Here is a 25,741-nt window from a genome sequence, read left to right as displayed (position 1 = left end):
CTGATTGGCTGCCTGCCTGCATGAATGCCCGTAGTCGTGATTGGATGCTTGAGTGTGACCCAGCTGAATGAATGGGAGATCAACAGTATATCTGGGGACCTCTCGCTGCTAGGAATCGTGTTCAGAAGCTGAAGTCCACTACGACGAGTAACTGGAGTAACTGATGCTTGACCATTGAAGCCCTGCTGGACGAGAAGTGCTGTGGCTCTTCTTCACAATTGTAACGCTCACCTGATTCCCACAGAGGCGCCGATCTGTTCTGGACTGCTATGACCTCGTCTAAGGTGATGCGCAGGACTCGGAAGACGGACTGGACCGGACCCCCAAACCTCGCCTGTCTGGCCCGTAGAAGAATCCTTCTGTAGATGGAAAAGGGGATTAACTGTCTGCTGGATAACGTGTCGGATTCCCCCCCCCCTTGCCCCTCTCACACTCCTCGAACCCCCTCCGCGATTCCCCGTAGAGTCTCACCTTAGAGTCTGAAAGGATGAGCTCTCCATCCTGCTTCCGATGCAGGTGCGCGTTGATTTCCAGTTACTTCACTGGATCTCGGGTTTGGTGAGTATTCAACTCCGCTTGATTTTTCCGATATGAGGCCGTAAGTATTCAGTTGCAAAAGTTCAAGCCTTAATTGTCCGTTGTCCTTTTCTCTATTTCAGATGTAGGATGAAGAATCCGCGTAGAGGAATGGATTCGCCGAAGGTAACTCTGGTGAGTCTTTTTGATGGATGGTTCCCTTAGTGATCTTGCTTTCACCCACTAATGCGTGTGTCTTTTTCCCCTTAGGGGCCGGCAAACGGAAGTGCCAAAGAAGCGGCGCTGACCCGAGGTGTGGAAAGATTGTCCCAACAATAATCAGGTAAGTCTTAAGGTGGAAGAATCAGGCCTTCCTCAATCTGTCCCTTCGCTCACCTTTGTTTTGTCTCTTTTTCACCTTAGGCGCTGAAAGGCGACGGATGGTGCCAATGGTGGCTGAAGAGCACGAGGGCGCCTCGTGAAGGTGAGTGGAACGCGGCGCTGCAGCGAGCGATGCGATGCGCTGCTAAAAATAATGTCTTTTCTCAGGATCGTCGGAGTGATGGTTCCGGACTCCGGATGGAGGTAGGTAAAGTTCAATTATTCACCTTTCTCTCCTTTCCTTCCTTTTCAGGTGTTCCAGGTTGCAGGCGGGCGTGGCTGGAGCCAGGATGCAGGAGCAGACACGGTGAGCGTCCAGCTGCTAGATGCAGTACAACGCGAAGCGTGAGCTGCTGTCTGGGCGTGGTTTAAACAGCCCCCAAAGTAGTTCCAGGTAAGTATTCTTCCTCAGCCACGCCCGAGTGGTAAAATAGTCCCACAGGTAAAATAGTCCCTTTCAGACCTCAAGGAGGTCTGGATCCCGCAGCATGGTCTGCATCAGGTAAGTCCATCCAAGCACTCCCATAATGAGCCTGGGGCCTATGGTGCCAGGACTGATGCCCTCTATGAGCCTGGCGCCAAAGGCGCCAGGACAATGTCCAAAGAGCCCCTATAAGGGGTTGCTGGGTCCCTCCCTGGGGACAGGTCTGCTTTTGGGGACGCTGGCCCTGAACTGGCTTCACGGGAGTAGGCATCATGACAACAATCTGAAAGCTGCTGTGTTTCCAAGGACTGACCCAGAGAGGACCTGGTAAGGCGACCTCTTCCCGAGCTACGAGGGACCATCGTGCACAGCTGATCTTTGCCAACGCTCTTTGGTAGACAGACCTTCGACAGGCTGCCGACCCGATACGGGGACTGCTGCGGAACTCCAAGGAGAAGCGCCCGGACTGTTGTCCGCCACTGTCGGCGACCGCCGTCGCCGACCGGAGCCGCCGTGCTCCCGTTTGCCTAAGAACTTCCATTGATCATCGGACGTTCTCGTCTGCATCGTCACCCGCTTGTCTCCCGCTGGAGAAGGCCCGACCGTTGACGCGCCGAGGAGCATCCACCGGTGGGTTTCCCGCCACCTAAGGACCACAGAGACGCCGACGACTCGACACCCTTGCTGGGCCACAGTTCTTCATCATCTCTTTGCGGTCCAGAACTATCGTCAACGAGGTGCCCCGCACGCCTCTTCCTTGCAGGACGCCCACGCTCTGTCGTCGACGAGCACCGCTAGGAACGAAGCTGCCACTTCCCTGCCGTAGTTCACCCTGTTCACCGTCGGACGTTTGACGACCAGTGACTCCTGCCTTAAAGGGAGGGCCCTCAAGAAGGGCCGTTGATTCCCTGACACCAAACGCCAAGTTCCCAGACACCTCTCGACGATCCGTGGCTCCCGCCTGAAAGGGAGGCACTCAAGAAGGATCAGTCGACGCATCGTCGGAGAACTCTACTCCACCAGGTACATTGGGGGGGGGGGGTAAAACCTTAATAGGAAGAAGTGAGACTATTGAAAATATGGACTTGGCTTTTGCGATATATCCTTATTTTACAGGTTGCCCAGGTTGGGGGGGGGGGGGTTATCTCCACACAGAACTGTGTCTAGGTAACGGGGCCAGCATTCTGCCTATTGTTTCAACCATCTTACGTTCCTGCCTATCTCTATTGCTGGTTTCCTCGTTATTAATCTGTGTGACATTTTAACTGTACAGTTGATCCACTTTAATGAGATTCGATAACATTAGTGGTACCACTTTAGAATTGTATATATTTATCATTATTGACTTCCGAGTACAAAGTACGTTATTGTGATCGTGTACATACCTTTGAATATTAATTATATAAAGACTGTTTTCAGTAATACAGTATGTGGACATTCCTTTGTGGGGGTTCGGGGACTACACTGTACTTAAGAACCAGCCCGCATCACCTCCTGAGAAGCTAGGCCTTGATTGCTTGTCCATTGCTACTGTAATAGAGAATCTTGGCTGGGGTCTTCTGTGCCTCTCCTCTACCATATAGAGAGCAGAAGCACAGACACCCCCTACCAGTCTTTACAACAAGTAACCCCAAGTCTGTTTTCAGAGCGTAATCTCAGACATTCTCCCGACCGGCACAACATACAGATATGGGCCTCGGGTGTCCAAGCCACCAAGGAAAACAGGGAACCCCATGCATTTCCGAAAAGAGGACACCCGTGGGAATCCGCAGAGGTATGATTTGCGTACATCGCCACAGAATTTATTACCCAGACACCCCCGCAAAGTCCGAAATGTGGGGAAAAGAAACGCATTTTCCGCACATTTCGCTTGGCGCACCCATCGAAACACGCCCCCAACAACACATGGCCTACCGTCCCACGTTCCCACAGGTGTCCGATGAAAACGGTAAATCACATGTGTGGGGCCACCTACCTGGCCGCCAAGTGGAAAGCCTAAAACACAAGAAACCCCAAGTCTGTTTTCTGACCGGAATTTGAGACGCTCTGCCGACAGGCACAACATACAGATATGGGCCTCGGGTGTCCAAGCCACCGGGGAAAACAGGGAACCCCATGCATTTCCAAAAAGAGGACACCCGTGGGAATCCGCAGAGGTATGATTTGCGCACATCGCCCCAGAATTTATTACCCAGACACCCCCACAAAGTCCAAAATGTGAGAAAAAAAACGCATTTTCCGCACATGTCGCTCGGCTCAACCATTGAAACACGCCCCCAACAACACATGGCCTACCATCCCGCGTTCCCACAGGTGTCCCAATGAAAACGGTACCTCACATGTGTGGGTGCACCTACCTGGGTGCGAAGGAATAAGGCTAAATCACTGCTATCCTCCCCCAAAGGCTTTGGGGAGGCAACCTACAGATTTAGGCCTGGGGTGTTGCAGCCACTAAGAAAAGCAAGGACCCCCATGCATTTCCGAAAAGAAGACACCCGTGGGAATCCGCAGAGGTATGATTTGCGCAAATCGCCCTAGAATTTATTACCCAGACACCCCTGAAAAGTCCGAAATGTGGGGAAAAAAACGCATTTTCCTCACATTTCACTCGGCTCACCCATCGAAGCACGCCTCCAACAACACATGGCCTACCGTCTGGGGTTCTGGGTAATAAATTCTGGGCCGCTTCACTCAAGTCAGACCTCTGCGCATTCCCACGGGTGTCCTCTTTTGGGAAATGCATGGGGTTCCCTGTTTTCCTTGCTGGCTTCAACAACCTAGGCCCAAATCTGTAGGTTGCCCACATGAACAAATTGTGCTGTGGCGAAAGGCTTGGGGTTACCAGCGGGTTACCCTTTTCCTTTTGCGCCCCCAGTAGGTGCACCCACACATGAGGTACCTTTTTCGTCGGGACACCTGTGGGAATGCGAGAAGGTATGACATCTGTTGGTGGCGACGTGTTTCGATGAGTGGACACAGGGAAATGTCTCTGCAATTGGCTGGAAATGCAGACAATCCTCAGACCACTCACGATCTCGAACCCTTCCCTGGAATCTGCTCAACTGGGGACTGGGCATGAAATACAGCATTTTTTTTTTTATTAGAAAGTTGTTTTAATCAAGAAAACTTGATTTAACAAAATCAATTACATATTGTTTAGAAAAAAAATCATTAATACAATATAACAATCATAAACCAAAGAAAAACAGAAATTATAAAATAATCTTAACAAGTCAACTTATTCCAACACACTCACTATATAAAGCAGCAAAAGCAGGAAAAAAAAACCTTTCTTTTAACAGTTAAAATGACAAACAACAGACTGTACAACCTTATTCAGTTGGTAATCACAGGAAGAAAAAGGCATACAATCATAATTTACTCTGAGTCACTTTTAATTTCAAACTGTATAAGAAGTTCACGATTGCATATCTCAATGGCTGATTATTAGTGTGAAATAGCAGTTCCCACAACCTATCACTAGTCAGTATTATGTGATCTATCAACAAAGGTTTCATATGCTTGATTCTTTGCATAAGTAACGCAGGACAGACTGAACACAGATGTTTCAAAGTTTCTGGAGAGACCTTACAAAACCGACATAGGCACTCATTCTCAGATAACAATTTCCTTTTAAAAAATAGATCATTTGTGTGCCACAGATTCAATCGAAAACGAAGGAAATCATCACACAATCGTGGGCTGGGAAACAGGGCTAGTTAACTTTCAACTGCACCATAATGTTTCAAATTGAATGGAGTATCCAAAAAAACTTGATAACGGGTGCACGCGCATCGCGTCTGTATCCAGTCATACTCCCATAGTCGTAATCTTGCTCTATTTGGGTTGTCCATCAATAGAGACACTGTGAACCCAGCTTCACTAATGATAGTCTGCGCTTTTTCCCTCTAAGAGGAAATTCATCCATTGATTGTAAGAGATATTTAGAAATAACTTTAATCAAACCGGATTTATTACCTGCCATTAGGCACTTTCTATAAAGTGAGCAAATTTTCCATTTACAAATGGCATATAATGACACTAAACCCAACTCGTGTCTCACGATACACATGGGATAGGAAAGTGGTATAGGTAAAACTCGTTTCCAGTAGCCTCCTTCTATAGCAGTCCAGTAAATGTAGTTTTTTTCAGTGAGGCGTCAACTCCATAAGTTATTACTGGAACATTTCGGGATTTTAACTTTATTGTCTCTGGTTGCTTGACGCCCCACTTCCCTTCAGGACCAAACCTTCCCCCATGTCCTCTCCTCACCTTGTCTTCTTGTGTCGTGTGCTCTCCGTCCTGCTCTTCGGTGCAGGGATGCGTCGGTTGATGTGGACGCTGCGCGACCTAGTTGCTTCACTGATGCAGGCCCAATGAGCCTGGGCTTGCTGTAACTCCAGCCCGACAAGGTAGGTTTGTTGATTCTTGGTGAACGGTCATTTTGTAGTCTCTTGCGCCTAATAATGTTTCCACTTTCTACCTTTAGGTGTTGGAAGGGGTCGTTGATGGTGTTGTGCTGCTTAGGGGAGCAGAGCACTAAACAGTGAGCGAAAGCGTGATGCGCGGCACTCTTCACCTTTTCTTGTGCTAACCCATGTCTTGGTTCCTTGCATGCTGCTAAAATGTCCCAGTATGGCTGCCGGCAGAGAGACTAGAGTGCGGTGAGTAAAGCGCAATGCGTGGCACCTTCTTGTCCTTATGCACTAACCTGTGTTGTCTTTTCCCTTTATAGGTTGATGGCGTGCTCCGGAGCTGAAGTTACCATGAGCGGCTCGAGTCTTGGTAAGCATTTGACTCTTCCTGCTGTTTTAGGGGAATCAGGATACGAGAATGCTTACTAATGTCTTTCCCTTCGTTCTTTTCTTCCCAGGATGCGGCGTTCCGAAATGGAGATGACGCTGCCGAAATGCTGTCCACAGGACCGGAGGAACGATGGATGGAAGCAGGATTCTCTTCAAGATAAGTGTGATAATAATGTTTTTGTTCTTTCAGGTACGCGGGATGCAGAGGAACGGCGAAGGCCTTCAGGAGACCGATCCGAACACGAGTGTCATGCTGCGGGCGCAGAGTAACGCAAAGCTTGTTTCTCTGCCCGGGCGTGGTTTATATAGCCTCCAGGTATCCTAGGTATCCCTAGGTTGAACCACACCCAAAATCCTAGACCACATAGCTCAGTTCATGGAACTGAGTTATGTGGGGGCATCCATATTGCATAAAGTGCATTACCAAGTCCAATTCCAAGTCTGTCCACTGAGTCATGTATGAGCCTGGAGCCACAGGTCGGACTCCAAGTGGGTCTGAGATGAGATGGGGAGGCCTTTAAGGTCCATGTGGGGGATCGTGGCCTGGTTCCAATGTTTTGCCTAAGAGGGCTAGGGACAGGGATCATGACAGCGTCCATGTTCTAGCATTAGTGATTCCGAAAAGTGATCTGCATTTCGACAGTGTTCCAAAAGCAGATGCTCACCTGAGGAAGAAGAGATCTGTGGAGCTGATGAAAAGAATGAAGAGAGAGAACTATTTCTCAGCAAAGTCCATAGAAGCTTTTGATGCTATTCCATATGAGCATAGGCTGTTCAGATGACTTCTTCAGTCTTCACATTGATCTTTATGCCGAGTATCCAGGTTGGAGCAAATACCAAATGACTGAACATTACCAGATGGGAATTGCTACAGACTATCAACACAACTATAAAGGGAGTCAATGCAATCAGAGAAGAGAGGAGAGCCATACCACTGATGGCTCTCCAGAACAGATGTGTCTTGGACATGATCACAGCAATGGATGGAGTTGTTTGTGCAAAAATCGGAGAATCATGTTGCACATTCATACTTTCTCATAATGACGAGAATGGAACCATGACAGAGGCCATAGACCTGCTGATGAAGCACCATGGCCAAATGATAGACGAAGTAGAACACATTGCTGATGATAGCTAGTTTGGATCACTTTTCCTGGATCCCACAATGGACGGTAGACATTTTCAAGTTCCTTGGAGCCCTGATAGTAATGATATTGCTTGGATTCTGTGCGATCAAGTTGATAAACCCACAATGCAAGAAGACAGGAAAGAATAGGGATGGAGATCATGATCGATGTTGAATCAGGATGGAAGGACAAAGACCTGACAGATGAAGAAATCAGAGACTTTGTGAAGGCCAGAATCCATGCACCTGAGGGACCGAAGTTCCTGTATCCAAGGAACCATAAGTAGTATGTGGGAAGATGGATCAATTGCAGTCCAAGTGAACAGTGCAGACTCATTCGTGTAGAGGAGGAGCCACGTACTCACACCTCAACCGTTTCGCCCATATTGCCTATATGTTGGGAGCCATAGTATGAAAACCGTGCAGTGCTATTAGGAATAACAATACCTAGGAGAATCCTAGAAGCAAGATTCCCATTGAGAAACTTATACCTGCATACGAGGAAGTATGATCGCCATTTGTATAAGATTCCTGAAGAAACAGAGCAAATAAGCGACGAGAATGAATGGGGACGTTACACAGAGCTGAATTGACATAAATGAAAAGGATGCAGAGACAAGAGAATGAAGATATTCTATAAAGGCATCAAGAAAGAATCGAAGATAAGTGGCATCTTGGTATCAAGGTGAAGAAGCTTATGCCCCAGAACTGATGGACATCAAGCTATTTTACACACGTACAGATGCGAAGAAACGCAAGCAGACAAAGTATTCATGAGGCTAGCTTTATAGTGAATAGATTGCAGAGATAGATATATATCTATATATACATATATAGATGGATATGATCAAGTAAAGGATGGATGTTTCCACTACGTGTTATAGCTGGACTTTAGCAAGAAGGCCTCATTTCTAGTGTGTCACAGTTAAAAAGCAGCTTGAATTACAAAATGAATCTCAGAAGGCAGAGTTGGATGAGCCAAAGAAGCCAAGATCTTATCAGACTGGAGAAAACAGACATTGGATACAAATCGTGTGAAAGAACAGAACTCCTGTTCAGAAGGCATGAACAAAACAAGGAAGACATCAGAGGTCTATTAAAAAATAGTATTTTAAAGACACTAGAAGCTTGATTTCATGGTCTCCAGTCATGTGGAAGGATGGAGTCGAATGAACAAAATGCTCACAGGTACGCATGAGGGCAGAGCGTGCCTTCACTCCCTGAATTTCGCAGAGCTAAGAACACTCTCAAGACTGAGCTTCAAAGCCTAATTGACAGTAGACCACTGAACTGATGATAGATTGAGATGCTAATTGGTGGGAAGCTATGGTTAAGACGAGCTCAACAGCACCTGGATGGTCAGCCTGCGTGCTGCTAGACGTAGGTAGAAAAGTACTGACGAAGGTTAGGGTGCCAACCAATTATAGGGGACCGCGTAATTAGGGGTCTTATAGTTTGTGTAACCAATGGGACGTCGTACATTTAGTAACGTTCATAGTGGTCATTTTTAGCGGAGGGCTTAGTTGCCCCACCTGATGTTAAGTAACTAATCACATTCTCACTCTTTTAGACTAGTATGGATCGTATACTTAGATGGCCAGCAAGCGCCTATCACCCATACTCCTAAGTTTCGTAGTTTGCCACGTAGCATGACGTTGGTAGTTACGTAGGTCAATGTCACTGATGATGAGTTTTGAGTATATAATCTCAGTTTTTTTATAAGATGCTTTGAGTAAGAGGATCGAGTGAGTTTGTTGATGTACGTTGTATTTTTAGACAATTGATATTAAAACAGTTATCCTTTTGCCAAACTACACGAGTCGTTTTGATTATTGATGTATGAATACAATCTGTATCTCCATCCATTACCAGGATAATTGCTACTCAATTTAAAGGGCTGGCTTGTCCAGTTCATTCTACTCAATATATTTTTTTGAGTCGATCATATCCAAGCAAGTTTTAAGAGGAAAAGTGTGTTTTAAAATTCTATTATCACAGTACCATATAGTAGGAGACAAATAATCCAAACTATTCAAAACCTACCATGAATTCCAAAATATGTAAGCAATGATTGTTTTTTTATAGTTTCTTTTAAACAATTGTACCTACACCTTGAGGACATATTTGTAAATGACCCCCGTGCCCCCTGAATTTACTCAGCAGTTCTGGCTTTTACAAAATGGTGGAACCTTTTAATTAAATATTCATCATGATGCACTGTCATACCATAATTCATGGAGTTCCCAGCTCCTTTACAAAAACGCAGATATAAATGGGGGAGATACAGGTACGAAAATCAAAGTACTAGCCAAGGCAGATAAAATTAGGCTTTACCTACAACAATATAGAACTCTCCCACCGCACAGTAGCCGAGGCTTCTACAAAAGGGCATATGTACCAGAACAGATGATTGGCCCCAGGGCCCATCTCTGCATAATGCTGCAGGAGCTCTGGAAGAGAGCCATTACTCTTCTGGCACATATCTATGCATGGTGCAAGCTCAATTTGAAAATAAATTGTGTTTCCAAATGTAAAAAAGGCACTATAATCTAGCTCTTTGTTCAAAACTTGCCACGTTGCTTCTAGTAAATACGTTTTTGTTAACACATTTTCCTTCGAATTAGAAACGCTCAGCCCAAAACACTATGTTCATTAAAACCAAGATGCCCGAAAAATGGCAGAAATCAGGCTATGCAAGACCCAGTTACATGACTCATGCGTATGGACATTAACTTTGTACAAGTATCTAATGAAGTATGTAAATTAAATGCAACTGTTTAACTGGTGTGCATGCTAACTTTCTAGACAAAGCAAAGAACCAAAGATATAGAAAAATACCTCATCCTTTCTGTGCACAGACGTTTCATACGTTTGCAGTAGTTCCTTCAAGTGGTCAACCTGGTTGCTCAATTGGGTTGCATGCTCAGCATGCTTTTCTCTTTGCCTTCTCATTTCTAATCTGTGCTGCTCAATGATAGTAAGCCTCCATTTGTTTAATTCGGTTACAACGTTTGTCTAAAAGAAATAAACCTGGTTAAAGGTGCTGATGTGGCAGCTGAAGGTAAAATCATCATTTTTACAGAGCACACATACTCTGTTACAAGTGGCGAGTCACTTTAAAGCATGTGCTGACAGGTATTGGCAAACTAGGAAAACAAACAATACAAATGAATAGGTCCAAGGATGCTAGGCTCAGAACAACACCTCCACGTGTATTATCAAACTCTGCACTGCTAAGGAAGGAATCACTCTTCAATAGTATGTTGTAGAGATAAATCTCATTTTTTTTATATTAAAGTTGTGTGCAAAAAGACATAAATCCAACATTTAGAGAAATTAAGACATCAAAATGGTTTGCTAAAACAGAACAATCAGACAAAAAACCAGAAAGATATTTACAACACACAGTGCCAAAAAAACATTTTTTGGGACAATCTCCAAATTGTGTGTGTGTGTAACAAACCCGACTCCTATTAGGATTTGCCAAGAAATTCACATATTGCAGTGTACATATTCAAGTCAACATTTGTGGAAAACACATAGAACAATGGTGGGTACACAAAATTATTTTTCTTGCGTAAACAGCATTAATGTGCTGTAGTTTTGGGGGGAGTAGTGCATCTACACCAGGTGTTTCAGCCGTTTCTAGGTGGGCTAGGTGTGCCTCATCTTTAACACGGCCTTCATCAGGACGGGGTTCTGTGTAGATTGACGTCTGTGCTATGGGTTAATAGATTTCACAGGCGCTAAATTTGAGATCTGCTAGCCGCATGGGCTGGTCTCTGTATGGTCTCTATAGCCTGTCTGCCAAAAAAGTACGAGCTGGAGCTCCTCAGGCTGCTGTGTCACAGTTGAGACTGCAGGGGCCTGACTGCAAAGTGTTGGTACCAACACAGCAGCATGAGGAGCTCCAGCTTGTACTTTTTTGGCAGATAGGCTGCCCATGCTGCAACCCTCACAGCTGTGCAAGCCGTGTCTGTTTCCCACTGATACCACCCTGGATCAGCATTTTTTGACCTCCAGCGAGAGGACCATACAGAGACCAGCCCATGCAGCTAGCAGATCCCAAATTTAGCGCCTGTGAAATCTATTAACCCATAGCACAGACGTCAATCTACACAGAACTCCATCCTGATGAAGGCCGTGTTAAAGATGAGGCACACCTAGCCCACCTAGAAACGGCTGAAACACCTGGTGTAGACGCACTACTCCCCCCAAAACTATAGCACATTAATGCTGTTTACGCAAGAAAAATAATTTTGTGTACCCACCATTGTTCTATGTGTTTTCCACAAATGTTGACTTGAATATGTACGCTGCAATATGTGAATTTCTTGGCAAATCCTAATAGGAGTCGGGTTTGTTACACACACACAATTTGGAGATTGTCCCAAAAAATGTTTTTTTGGCACTGTGTGTTGTAAATATCTTTCTGTTTTTTTGTCCGATTGTTCTGTTTTAGCAAACCATTTTGATGTCTTAATTTCTCTAAATGTTGGATTTATGTCTTTTTGCACACAACTTTAATATAAAAAAATGAGATTTATCTCTACAACATACTATTGAAGAGGGATTCCTTCCTTAGCAATGCAGAGTTTGATAATACATGTGGAGGTGTTGTTCTGAGCCTAGCATCCTTGGACCTATTCATTTGTATCTTTTGTTTTCCTAGTTAACCCTCCTGGGTAGAATAGGTTCCACACCAGGAGCCCTATTTTTTGATTCAGGTATTGGCAAAGCCAAATGTTTTGGCATTTTCAATTTACTGCATTTTACATTTACGGATAAGAATGCATTAAATACTAGTGCTCTACTTTGTCAGTAAATCCAAACATGTCTGCAGGTTGGCTCCACCTGGATCTGCAGGTTACAGACAGCTCTCCTATAATTAATCAACATTTCATGACAATAAAGGGTAACTAAGACAATGGCGCTCGATCCAATTTATAATCCAGCACAGAATTGCATTTAAGAAGACTTCATTTTCTTGGGCATCTAGCGTTGTAAATTGAAATGTATGACTCACCCAGAAAATAAACCAAATTGATACAGAAATACGTGAAAAAACCCAGGAAGACGTCAAAAAGCTTTTTCCTACATATACCTACATATTTTATAAACTACTGCAAATAAAGGATTTGACAGGTGGCACTTCTTAAACTGGTAATGAAGCTGCTGATGTGAGGAGACTGACACACCAAACTTGTATGTGACATTTCAAGAAAAAGTACTGGTTTACCATTTTTATCAAAATATAGTTTTTCTCATCCAATACTGATGAAAATATTGCAAAATGGCTGTTGGGACTACTAACCATCTCATCACCATTATCACTTACTTTTTGGTCTCCAAGATGTTGTACAAGCCACCCCAATCAAAGCAAGATGTGCTACAATGAACAAGTCTCATTCTAACAGGGATACAACAAAGAGGCTCTGATCTTCTACACAATCTAAATAAGATGGAATATGAGGGGTACTGGGGTGAAGCAGTTGAGTGGAAAAGGAAATGGGAAGTAAGAAAAGTACACAAAAAACAAACTTGCCATTTGGGAGGACGAAATAAAAGTGAAGCGCCTTTGGCTAAAAGGGCAAAGGGGGTAGTGGAGAAATGTCACAGAGTAACCAAGTAAGCTTTGGTAGAAGGGCATGAGAGAGGGCCTGGGGGGGAGTGGAACAATGCTGCAGATTAGATGGCCTGGATGCGACCAGGTAAGCCATCTATGTAATAACATTTACTTCATACTTTTTATTGTCACATATATAATCAAACAGTTCTACCATTAATTGTTCATCCCCACCCCCTCTGGTCCTCCTGTGATGTTCCCTTGTGCCCTCCCCCTCTTCCCACACACAGGTGTTGCCTGTTGTGCTCGATTCTTCTACCCTGCTCCCCCCTCCCCCACCTGCAGCCTACTTCGGCAGTGGTCTGTCCTGATACATTCTGGTTTCACCATCACTGCCTTGTGGCCAATGCTGGATTTGACTTGCATGGACTCATTGATTCACTGTGTGTCACCCTTTGACAACTCTCATGCTGGACTTCCTTTGCATCTTGTGCTCATAGTGGCAGTGAATCATGCTGTTCCAATCTTCCATCTTGTATCCTGGCTTGCAACATTATGTGTTACTACGGACTTCTGCACTTGTATTCACTCTCCCCTCTTGCTTCTCCACTCTTTTTGACTGCTTACTCTGTTCTCTCCTCGACTCTCTTTTCCTATCTCCTCCCCTTACTTTCTTCTATGCACTTTATCAGAATTGTCCCTAGTATGATAGCAACCTCGTCTGTCTCCGCCCCCCCAACTTACTTGTTATTTCACCCCTCCTCCCCCCGAGCACTATCTGAAATTTCGTCAGGCCTAGTACGATAGTCGCTTGTTTTGTTCCTCCCCTCCCTTTCTGCACCCCTCTCCCTCACCTTTTGTTTTTCTCCGTCTCTATCAGAAATGTCGTCAGGCCTAGTACGGTAGTCACCTGTCTGTTTCCATTTCCTTCCCACTCCCCCTCTCCCTTCCTTATCTAGGTCTTAGCTCTTGCACTATCTGAAATGTCGTCAGGCCGAGTACGATAGTTAATTTCACATCCTTACTGTTCATGGCCTGTAAGAATGTCATTGTATTTTCCCTTGTTCCCTCTCTTGTCTTGAAGTGCTTTGAAATACATTGTGTATAGGCAATATATAAATCATATCATAATTATTATAACAATTTACGTTTGTAATTAAACAAATTCAACACATTACCCAGTCAACAAACAGCTTGTATTTCCCACTGCAGCAACTCTAGACGCCCACCAGGTCAGCGTCCCTTTTGGGAAGGAACCAGGGTCCTCCTAAACCACCAAGCGCTTCAGAGTTAGGCAAGACATTTTCAAAGCACTATAATGAACTAGGCGAGGGGGGTGAGGGGCACTGTGAAGGGTCTCTCCTGCAAGCATAATCACATACACAGATATAGGTAAGCACTGAAGAAGGTAGTTATTGTCCAATATATGGCACAATTAACTATTAGTGGATAGATTTGTAATGTCAGACCCTAGACATTGTAAAAGCTTAGTGCTGTAGAGCAACCCCCCCTCCTCCCCTGAAGGAATGCGGCCTGCAGGATCTAAATAAACCACAGGCTGTGTGCAGTGTTCTTCACTATGGCCAGTACGACCTGACTCACCAGGTGTCCACTGTCCGTCAAGGGTCCATGCGGGTTAAAAATAGGTCTTACACGTTTTGTGCAGCAAAGTGCAGAATGGGATAAAATATAAGTGTAAAATGTGGAAGAAACTACAGTACCCAGATAACGTGAGCAGGATGAGTGGAATATGAATAGAATTAATGGAAAATATTTATATATGGATAGCAAGGTTTAGTTTTCCTTAAGCTAGGCCTCAAGGATTGTAAAATCTGCTGGGCTGCAGTGTGTTTTTGCATAGTTAGCTAAATGTAGAACAGCATGCCCTGACAAAACCGCTGACAACGAAGAAAGAAGGCTTTGGAGCATCCCCATTATGGAAGGAGGACAGATTTGGCTGAAGTCATGATCCAGCTCCAGTGACATCATGACAAGTTAGGACCTATATAACCCTCTGCTTGAAACCACTTTGACAGGAAAGAACATGAAGAGTGACAGGAGAAGACCGTTCAGGCAGAAGAGTCCTTTGCTACCATCCTCATTTGTAAGATTAAACTTGTTATCCTTACAAAATTTCCTTTGGCATTATTTCCCTAGCAGGGTGTATTGATTCTGGTGTGAGCATAATTAGGGACACCCTTACACTCATACCTCCACCCGCTACTCATTCCTCCCCGAGTCCCATAGTGCTCTGCCATGTCTAACAGTACATTAGAATCCAACTACACCCTTCTAGCCTGTCAGAGGTCTCATGGGGGCTTATCGTCTGGTGAACTAAATAATGAATGCACCAGGGCGTTCCAAGCAGCCACATTCTCTGAGCCCTTCCTCAGTCCTGCCTACATTGCCCTGTACCAGATTGTGGCTTCAGCCATAGACCAACGTCTCTGGTCACTCCACCAACTTTCTATACAAATGCCTTCAGGTGATCTCCACGCCATAGCTGTGCTCCACTTAGCAAGTACCCGGCAAAGTCTAACATTCTATTTTCTGGTTTCTTTGCCTTGGGTCACGGGAACATGCCAAGCAGGCAAGCCTCTGGTAACAAGCTACATCCTGTAATGCCCCTTCTCCTTAGCCGGAGTTCCATCTCCCGCCTGAAACTCCCGATCACAGTGCCTGCCCAAAACATATGCAACATATCTGCTCCATACCCTCCACATCTAGGCCACCCGGTATCTGTCGATAAGGGAAATTGTGATATCACATGTGGGGTCATATAAGCCCTATGAAGAACATAGAACTGGGTCAGCATAAATCTAGCATTTCCTGAAACTTCCTTCGGATACAGCAACACTCTAGCCCACTCTCGATCTGTACATTCTCTACTTAAGTCTTCCTCCGACTTGTTTTTAACCCCATATGCCTCCACTGGTAGTGCCACCAGTAGCCCAGGATACAATCTTGACACTCCATGTCCACCTTCGGACACGTCGTATAGCAATCCCATTGTGCTATCTTCCCCCGGGAGTTACGTGAATCCCTTCCAAATTTCCTTTGCCCTATGCAGAAGTCTGGAGTGCGTAATGAATTGCTGTGTGCACCCCAAACCAACCCCCAACAATATCCTGAATCTCCAGGGGCCCCTCAGCCGAGAACAAATCCTCCAGCGTCCCTTCTCTTCCCATTGAGTTCGAATCAGTGCAAGTTTCCCCTCTATCTTCCCCATACAGTGCTGCTAAAGGTACATTGGGGGAGTGCAGTTCACTCACCTCCAGCAGTTTGCTGGTCCTGGCTCAGATCCTTCTACCCAACCACAGAATGTATGGGGTGTCCTGAATTCTAGCCTTCCCCAGTCAAAGCACTTCCTTCAATAAGTATGGCGTGATCACTTCTCTTTGCAAGTTGTGCTCCAACGTAACCGCATCCAGCTACACACTGCAACTGTTCCACCAAGTAATACAACTCAAAATGCAGCAACCACACCCATCCCTCTGCATAATCTCTACACAATGTGCTCAGGGCCTCCCTATGTCTGCCGGAGCACCATATAAAGCCACCAATTACTGAATTGAGCTATCTAATAAGGGCTGTGGTATACATTACGGTATGTTGATGTTGATCAAGTGATATAATAACGGAGGAAGGACCACAATTTTAAATCAGTACTATTCTCCCCATCACTGAGGGAGGCAATCTCTTCCAAAATACCATCAACCGTTTTCCCTGTACAGTGTTCTGCTCGTGAGAGAGTACAATATTGTGCAATATGTTGAATCCCCGATATCTGAACATCAGAGTCTCCCATCTCAGCCCCAAATTTGGTAAGCCGGATTCATCCAGCCCCACCCCAGCCCACTAACGGAAATATACATGATTTCTTCCTGCACACCGTAATGCCGGTGAGCACTGCAAAATTATCCAGTAACTCTAAAAAGAACGCCAAGTGTCCACGAGGTTACTTGCACACAACAGCATATCGTCCACATATAGCAAGACAACATGGCACACCGAGTCTACCTGGAGCCCAGCCTCTTTAAATTCTGTCAGATGAACACCGCTAAGGGCTCCAGCGCCGATATAAAGAGCATGGGGGAATAGCGGGCATCTTTGCTTTGTGCCTCTCAAATTCCTTTTGGCCTGATACGTATTTGCCTGTTCCGACCCTTGCAAAGGGTGCTGCATATAAAAGATTAATCCACCCAAGGACCTGCCCCCCGTCCCCAAATCGTTCCAGGGAAGCATATAACCATTCCCAGCATACCGAATCATACGCCTTGATCACATACAGCAAGTGTCATGAGCACTGGCCCAGGAACACAGACACCACAGCATTAAGTGATGGGGGTAATGGGTCTCAGGGCACACATACACAGGGGGCCCGGCTGAACTCAGTGCTGGCGCCTTTGGCGCCAGGCTCATATCAGGATGTAAGCAGGAACACTATTTTCGTGCAAGAGTGCTTCATTTTCGAGAACTTTTCCACTTGCCTTTATTCAGGAACATTTCCATGAGCATACTGTTGGGGTGTGGCTCCACAGGCCCAGGCTGCACGTGCAGACTGTAGCAGTGGCAGGGTGTGGCAAGCAAGACAGAACTAGTGGGCGTAGCCCCAGAAACACAGCTATATAAGCCGATTCCATCCCCAGCACTTTGCGTTACTTTGCTTTCGCACACCGCCGCTTGCACCAGCTTACTTACCCTTTTCAACCAGCGTTTATCCTGCACACTTGTAAAGACTGGAGGGGGGTGTCTGTACTTCTGCTCTCTATATGGTAGAGGAGAGGCACAGAGGACCCCAGCCAAGATTCTCTATTATTGGTACGTGGTCGAGCAATCAAGGCCTAGCTTCTGAGGAGGTGATGCAGGCTGGTCCTTAAGTACAGTGTAGTCCCCAAGCCCCCACAAAGGAATGTCCACACACTATTACTCAAAACACAGTCTTTATATAATATTCAAAGGTATGTACAGTATCACAATAACTCACTTTGTACTCAGAAGTCAACAATGGCAAATACATACAATTCTAAAGTGGTACCACCAATATTATCAGACGTCTTTAAAGTGCATGAACTATACTGTTAAAATGTCACACAGATCCATAAAAAGGAAACCAGCAATAGAGAGAGGAGGGAAAGCAAGATGGTTGAAACAATAGGCAGAATACTGAGTCACTTACCTAAGCACAGTTCTGTGTGGAGATCCCCACCCCCCACTTGGGCAACCTGTAAAATAAAGATATAGCACAAGCCTAGTCCATATATTGCTCAATAGTCTTATTTCATCCTACAATGTTTTACCCCCCCAATGTACCTGGTGGAGCAGAGTTCTTGGAAGAAGCGCCAATGGATCCTTCTTGAGTGACCCCATTTCAAGCAGGAGTCACGGATCGTCGAGAGGCGTTGATGAGAAGTTCGAGGGTGCCGAGACCACGCATCAATCCAGGCGGTGCTCGTTGGCGACGTCCTGCGAGGATGAGGTGTGCGGGGCACCTCAGCGTTTGATAGTTCTAGACCGCAAAGAGTTTCAGAAGGACTGTGGCCCAGCAAGGGCGTCGAGTCGTCGGTCTTTGTGGCATTCTGGTGGCGGTAAAACCACAGGCGGATTCTCCTCTGCGCGTCAACGGCCTTGATTCTCTCCGGCAGGATAAAGCGGTCGTCAGTGCGGACAAGGGAGTTCTTTGATCCAAATGTTCTTAGGCAAAGGAGCGGGCGGCTCCGTTTGTCGGCGGCACGGCGTCAAGTGGTCCCCTCTTCTGGGGCAACACAACTTCGACGGGCCTCAGCGGTTACAGAAACCTGCAAACACTGGTCGACGGCAATGGACTTCGACAGCGGCGAAGTCCAGGTGCTTCACTTCGTTCTCCTTGCCGGTCCCGTCTCCGGTCGGCAGCCTTTCAAGGGTCTGACTCCCAGGGAGCTTCGGCGAAGGTCAGCGGTGCTAGATGGTCCCTCGGAGCACGGGAAGATGGTGCCTTACCAGGTCCTCTCTCGGATCAGTCTTCGACGAATTCGGCAGCTTTCGAAGCAAATGCAACAGCAAGTCTTCTTCCAGCTGGGCGTCGAGGATCAGCAGTTCCAGTTACTCTTCAAGTGTAGACACAGCTTCTGAACAATTTCCAGTGGTGAGAGGTCCCCAGATATACTATCCTGTCTCTCATCCACACTGCTGGGTCACATTCAGCAAATCATACAGAAGGGCATTCATGCAGTCAGTCAGCCAATCAGGCACACAGTGCATTCAGGCCATCCTCCTCCCTCTCAGACATTCACATCAAGGAATGTGGATTGGGACAAGTACCCAGCCATTCAACACTACACATTGCATTCAGGCCAGTTTCAGGCAGGGCTGTCTCAGTCTTTGTGTCTCATACCAGAAACCAGACAGCCACAACAAGAAGTGCATATTGGTCACACACTACATTCACCCATGTCCCACCCACAGGGTGTACCCACAACATACAGTCACTGGGAAGGCTCCAGCCAGTCTGGACTGGACTTCACAACAACACCATATATGGCACTTCCACCCAACAGCCAGTCAGGGGGAAGGGACAGAGTCAGGGTTTCCCAGGACTTGGGGAAAACAAGTTAACAGGCATTAGAAAGCAAGAGGCCACAGGGGCCATCTTGTTTTCCATCAGGATCAACCGATGGGTATCCCAAAATGGAGGATACTCACCCGTCAAATTCAGCATGGAGCTGCCACCAGCCCATACCCTGCTCTGTGGGCCACCCACAGGTGCCCAAAAACATACACTAGGTGCACAGAGTTGTACCCCCACCCATGGGTGCCATAAGGGTATCCCATGGGTCTGTACACCAAACCAAAAACAGGAAGAGCGGCACTGCCAGGAGTCCCACAGGACTCATGGGCAGAAAACAATACAGAACACAATGAAAAAGGTCTACAGGACAAGGACAGGGAGGCCCTGTCCCTCCAATGCATTTCCAGCATCACAATACTCACCTCCTGCAATCCGGTGATCTTGATCCCAACGCTGCGCTTCTCATCCACGAAGTCGGTGTTAGGCAGAATCCCGTGCAGTGCCCTTAGGGACCACTACACACAATTAAGACTACAGGTGGCAATACAAGTTTTACCTTTGGTACAAGCCTGTACTACTATGTTAAAGTGGTAGCAGTAGCGGAGCAGCCAGGCTTATCTCAAGAGTATATGAGCAGTAGCAGAGATTACACAAAGGGACCACAATTACTGTGACTCAAGCAAACACTGACAAGGTTTCAGGTAAAAAATATAAGTACATTTATTTTTAAACCATTTGTTATTAACACAACACTTCTATTAATTCAAAATCCGCGTAAATACACTACAACCAACCAATTCACTTTGGTACACTCTAACTTAAGGTAAGTACTCCAATGTTTTAACGGACCGGTGTTGTGAAACAAAAGAAGTTACCGGCAATACAATTGCAATCACTTTTTAACAGTAATGACCGTTCGGTCTTACAAAAGAAACGCGTATCCGCGGCAAGAAATGTTACCGGGGCAAAAACACACTTAGCACCTGACTTGACCAGAGAGAATTGGAGCAAAAATCATAGGCAATACTTTTGACAAGGCAGACAGAATCAGAACACTATTTGACGGAATTCAAGAGTCAATAGGCCAGTGTCAAGTGGAACCGGGTTCTTGTTGTCGGGGATCACACAGTCGGACAGTTCCAGATTCAACATTCCCAGGAGTACTTGGATATTGTCAACAGAGGAAGCCAAAGTTATAAGAAGGAGGGAAAACAAGGGCAAGCCTTGGAGGCGAAGAAAAAGGGATTTACCCCGATTCCTCAAGCAGAACACAGTACCTTATTCAATGAAGAAGCTGGTTCCACAGGAGTTGTTGCTGTTGGTTTCCTGCAGACCCACGGTTCCTGGAGCTTTGGTGCGAAGGAGGACATCTGGAGGGGTCTGCACCACACAGGGATGAAGCCGGCAGCAGCGACGGTGAATAAAAGGTGCGCTCCTTAAAAACAGGAGAGGCTCTTCAGATGGCTATCCGGACCACTACAGCAGTGTGCAGCGATTTCGACCAAGAAGAGGATCCTCTGGCTGTGGAAGATGAGCTGGTTATCCCCACCAGGCTCAAGGGAAGAAGACTCTGGACTGGATCTCCTCTGGTCGTCGAAGGGTAGATGGCTCAGGACTGCAGCAGGGCTTCACCGGGATGGGCTAGTTGCAGCAGCCGTTTTCTTCTCCGCTTCTCTTCGGTTCCTTGTAGTTCCAGTGGCGACTGACTTCTAGCCCAAGGAGACCTGCCTTTTATGGGAAAATCCCCCATTCACACTGCCTGGCTGTCAATCATGCAGCAGGTGTGTTGTCCAGCCCGGACAACCACCTCAGCCAATCATGGCAAAGTGCGACTTGGGTTTCCTAGGATACCCTGTGCAGGGGGTGACTACACCCCTCCCTCACATTCAGCCCACCTAGACACCCAGTCGCCTGGAGGAGGGCTTCTTGGCAGAAGCCCGCCAAAAGACAGTGAACAAAGGAGGCAAACCTGGTTTGCAGCGCAAAGTAAAACACAAGAAGGACTTTAACAAAAAGAAATGGCGAATAAACCTGACCGGAGCCAAAAGAAAAAGTATTTGGTCAAGCAGGTTTATGTTCGAGGCCAATATAATTGCCTAAAACAATACCACGTTTATATAATATAAATCGCGGTAGAAAAGTTAAGGTAGATACCACTGCCACCAGCCAAGTCTAAATGTTAAAAGAGCGAAACAATGCTCTAGGAGGTACAGATAAAAAGGGATACGGAGTAACCCTTTCCAGTACTCCCTGTAAGACGGGGTGCACTGGATCTGTGGTTAAATGACTAGACAAAATTAATGGCAACTTTACCCTTTTCTGGGGGACTGTAGTCAGCCTCAGAAATGGAGTTGGTGGGAAGTCTAAAAGACAACCCTGTGTCACTGTACTGAAGGTGCTGTGTAACACAGCAAAGAAGGGTACTACTGAAGTGGTGTACTCCAGAGCCAAGAAGCACAACAGGTAGAAGACACATGGCAAAACATGGGTAAGAGTGGGGGAAAAGCTCACACTCTTACCAAGTGAAAACAAACTCCAGAAATCCAACAAAGCTGCTGGGGGACTCACTAGGTGAGGGAAATTAGCCATAAAATGAGAATTCTCCCTAACAGTCGGGTCCTGTGAAGAAGACAAAAGACAAGGTTAGACGGCTATCATCCATCAATCTAAAGCTGCACCGCATTCGAACCACGCGCGCATCTCTAGAAATCACTCACCTGTTACCAGACCATCGCGGGTTCATTCCTTGCTCGCTGCGGCTGCCATACATCAGCTCCGCAACTGCTGCAAGGCCCGCAACACCATCTACATTGGGAAAGAGCAAAAGATCGGCATTAAAGAAAGAGCAGACAACAATACAGGAACAACTATACAAACACAACAAAAGCAGACTGAAAGCAAAGGAACTATACAAACATAACGAAAGCCACCAGGCGAGGGAAGACAAAGACAAACACTCACCTGGAGACAAGTGGATTAGTGGTAGCTGGACTGGACTACCAGACGCAGGGACCAGTGAAGGAACTCAGTCCCAGGCAGACCAGCGCCCCTGTCAGAAGTAGCAGGAAGGAGAGCTCAATCAAGATACTCAGGTGAGCCTCCTAGGGGCAGCTGAAGGCAAGTGTCCCCAAACAGCACGATCCTCCCCGCAATGAGAGACAATGAAAGACTCTCCCAAAATGGGAATAAGGCCAAGACAGAGTGCGGGTGAGCGTAAATGGGAGTTTATCAATCAGAATAGGGCATGCAAAGAACTCTGCAAACTCCGAGAGCGCTCTGTCTGACAATAGCAAAGACAGGCGTATATATTTACAAAAAATGTCATAAGAACCTACACACTATAGGGGGCACAAATTCATGGGGATTGGGTGGCGACGACTAACTATAGGTGCTGCTGTGATGTGGTTGGCTTTGGCTGGAAGACGTCATTGGGCAGCCTCGTGGGTTGGGCTGGGCCTGGCCGGGTGGCGGAGTTCATCCAGGCGGTGTTGTGGGGCCATCGTGGCCAGTGGCAGAGATGAATGTCTCTTCCTGACTTATTAGCCCTATGCCATGCACACCGCAGTCATTCGAGCGTTTTTAGCATTATCTTCTTCAGTAAATCTTACAATAGGTTATACAACAGGTTAATGCAACACAGGAGGAATGCACCTTGTGAGGGGACTGGAGGCAATACGTCAGGGCATGGTTACCAGTGTCCTGTTGACCGGGGCCATAGGTCGAGGGGCTAACCTTCAGGGCCTGGCACGGGCGGTACATGTCTTTCTGCCTTGTTAGAAGTTGTTATGGATGTTCCGCTGTGTGTTGTCAAAGTGTTGGGTGTCTTTATTGCACAGGGCCATAAGTCTGAGGTGGTCCGGTGGGTTGTGAGGTTTATGAGGGGGCGCGTATGTTCAGGCAGAGGTTTACTGCTGTGCTGTAAATAATGCAGGTGGCGGGTGGTGGCCTTGGGTGCTACAGAGGGGGTTACAAATCTTTGAAGCGGCTCCAGTCTAGTTGGGGGAGGTAAAGCAGCGCGGCGCGGTCTCTGCTCTCATGCCTTTGGCAGCCTTCATAGGGTGGGAGGGGGAATGGCCTTGCAAGTATTTCACAAAGGTATCTCCCTCGTGCGTTGCTGAGTTAGGTAAAAACACCAAACATTTGAACATTCTATAATACTTATTCAAATCCTTTTAAAACATGCATTTCAACTTTGCTGGATGTGTCTCGATTATACCCAGTCTGAACACCGTATTCGTACACTATGTTTTAACAACTACAGTATTTAATTATATGCATATATATTTGCAGTAAGTGAGGTAGTAGTCGGGTTGGTGGAATACATAGGAAATGACTCGCCACTGTACGTGACGGTGGTGGCACATAAGAAGCTTAGACATACACACATAACAAGTGCATTTCTTGCGCATCCTTCACATGAGTTCCACAGTCTGGTTATATTCGTTTTCTCGTGTATTCTAGCAGCATTAGTTCAGTTATGGCGCGAGCCCATGGGGTGTAAGTTTCTCAGTAATACACGTAACAAATAGATTCTTGGTGCGTTCCTTTATGATTAGCATCCAACTGCAATGGTATATGCTCATCATTGCTTATATCATGGGGGCATGATCTCTTTTAATTATACATCTTACAGGCTTTTATAATATAAGGGATTTTATGAGAGGAAAGCATCCTTTGCAAGTGGTTTAAACATTAATATACGAGGATTGTCAGGCCTGTGACGACCATTTTACTGTTCATTTTATTTTGCCTAGGCCTGCTGGCCGGGTCATGCTGGGAGCGATGATACGATACACTGCGGAAGGTGACTGTTACAATGTTAGTGCATTACACTGGCTCATGTCCTTCTGGTTCGTGGGAACGGGCTCGCAGCGGATCTACCAGGGTGCTGCGGCAACAAGGATGACTGAAACCCTCCAAGGGTGGGGGCCGCGCTACAGCGCGCTGAGCTCACACCATCTTTACAAGACAAAAATGGTGTCTAGGCCTAGCTAAATTTTAATACGTGTGGGCAATTAATACGTGCGGGCAATGTCTCCAGTGGGTGAGCCCTCCACCACCTGGGCCCGGGTGGCATGAGGAGACGCCCAAGAGAGCCATAGTCCTCACCTGGGGAGAAAGTGCAGGCGAGGGGGGGGTCGTCTTGGACCAGTCCTCCCCTACATTTCCCCCCTTTCGTTACTAAAGTAACGAATTCTTTAAATCTTCTATCCTCCTACATTCTGCCTCGTCCATCACTGCCTCATCCCATGCCGGAGTTCCTTTGATGGGCATCCATGCCCTGCACACTGCTCTTAAGCTCTCACCTCTCCGGGCATATTCATCTGGAGTACACGTTAGATATATGCACCCACCATCTGCTTCTAAATCTACCCAAACTTCCTCATACCATTCTAGTATACGGGGCTCTTTGATGGTGGTGTGCCACAACTTATCTACAATATCTTTATCGTGGTATATGGGCACCAGTTGGTACCTGGGCGAATTATCTATCCCTGTTTGTACTTGTGCTTCTTGCATTGTTTTTATTGTACCGTGTGAGTTGCCCATTGTCACCATCATCATTGCACCATTTGGTACTGCATTAGCACAGACTCGAAGACCCACCTGGCACAGGCAAAAAAGTAGAAGGAGGAACACAACAGCTGGTATTAAAAATTTCACAGTTGTTCCAAGCCATGAGGGAACCCAGGAGAAGATGTTGTCGAACCAGGTACTCGCTTCTGCTCCACCTTCCATTTTCATTTTTTCTCCTAGGTTGTGGACTGCTTCGATCACATGGGACAGGGAGCCATTCTCTGCGTCTTCGGAAGGTACGAAAGTGCAGCAGGCACTTCCTATTTTTCGGCAAACACCACCGTCCATCGCTGTCAACAGGTCCAGGACATACCTGTTTTGCATGGTCATTAGTCGTAAAGCTCTTAGTTCGACTCTGATGATATTGAATCCTTCTTCAGTGTCGTTCGCCAGCTGAATCAGTTCCCAGCGTGTTATCTGGAGCCATTTTGCATTTGCCCTTGCTTGGACACTTGAGACTAGTGAGGCAAAGAATGTTTCTGCTGAGCTGAATAATCGATATTTGTCTGGGATCTGGGCCAATAGTTCTGATGATGCCTTTGATATGTAATTTGATGCTCGTCTTTTACGGGTCAGCACTTCTCCCTTGCTTCCAGAAGACAGGACATATATTTGTGACTCTTCAGTGGGTTGAGCCACACTCTGCATGCGTTCCTGTGTCCTTTTGCTCCCATCGATGTGGCTTTCTGGTATCACCATTAGTGCCGAATGCAGAGTGGCCATTGAGCAGCTGCCACTCCATGACTGGGGGAGGTGTAGGTATGCCTGTTTGCCGCACACCCAGTACGTGTCCATGAGG

The 25,741-nt window shown here is 46.4% G+C and overlaps 1 protein-coding gene across 8 annotated transcripts in view; it reads right to left on the bottom strand.

The window, feature by feature from the left end:
- The window catches only part of POC5 (POC5 centriolar protein), a 544,028-nt gene that overhangs the window by 330,655 nt on the left and 187,632 nt on the right, over positions 1 to 25,741 (bottom strand). For all 8 annotated transcript variants that reach the window (XM_069627457.1, XM_069627460.1, XM_069627454.1 and 5 more), the window contains one exon: positions 10,091 to 10,267. In XM_069627457.1, coding sequence (XP_069483558.1) covers positions 10,091 to 10,267 — 177 coding nt within the window. The remainder of the gene's footprint in view (positions 1 to 10,090; positions 10,268 to 25,741) is intronic.

Source organism: Ambystoma mexicanum, chromosome 6p (genome assembly GCF_040938575.1).
Source record: "Ambystoma mexicanum isolate Mex_15411 chromosome 6p, UKY_AmexF1_1, whole genome shotgun sequence".
NCBI lineage: Eukaryota > Metazoa > Chordata > Amphibia > Caudata > Ambystomatidae > Ambystoma > Ambystoma mexicanum.
Note: the sequence above shows the minus strand (reverse complement) of the source record. Positions and strands in the feature narration are given on the sequence as shown.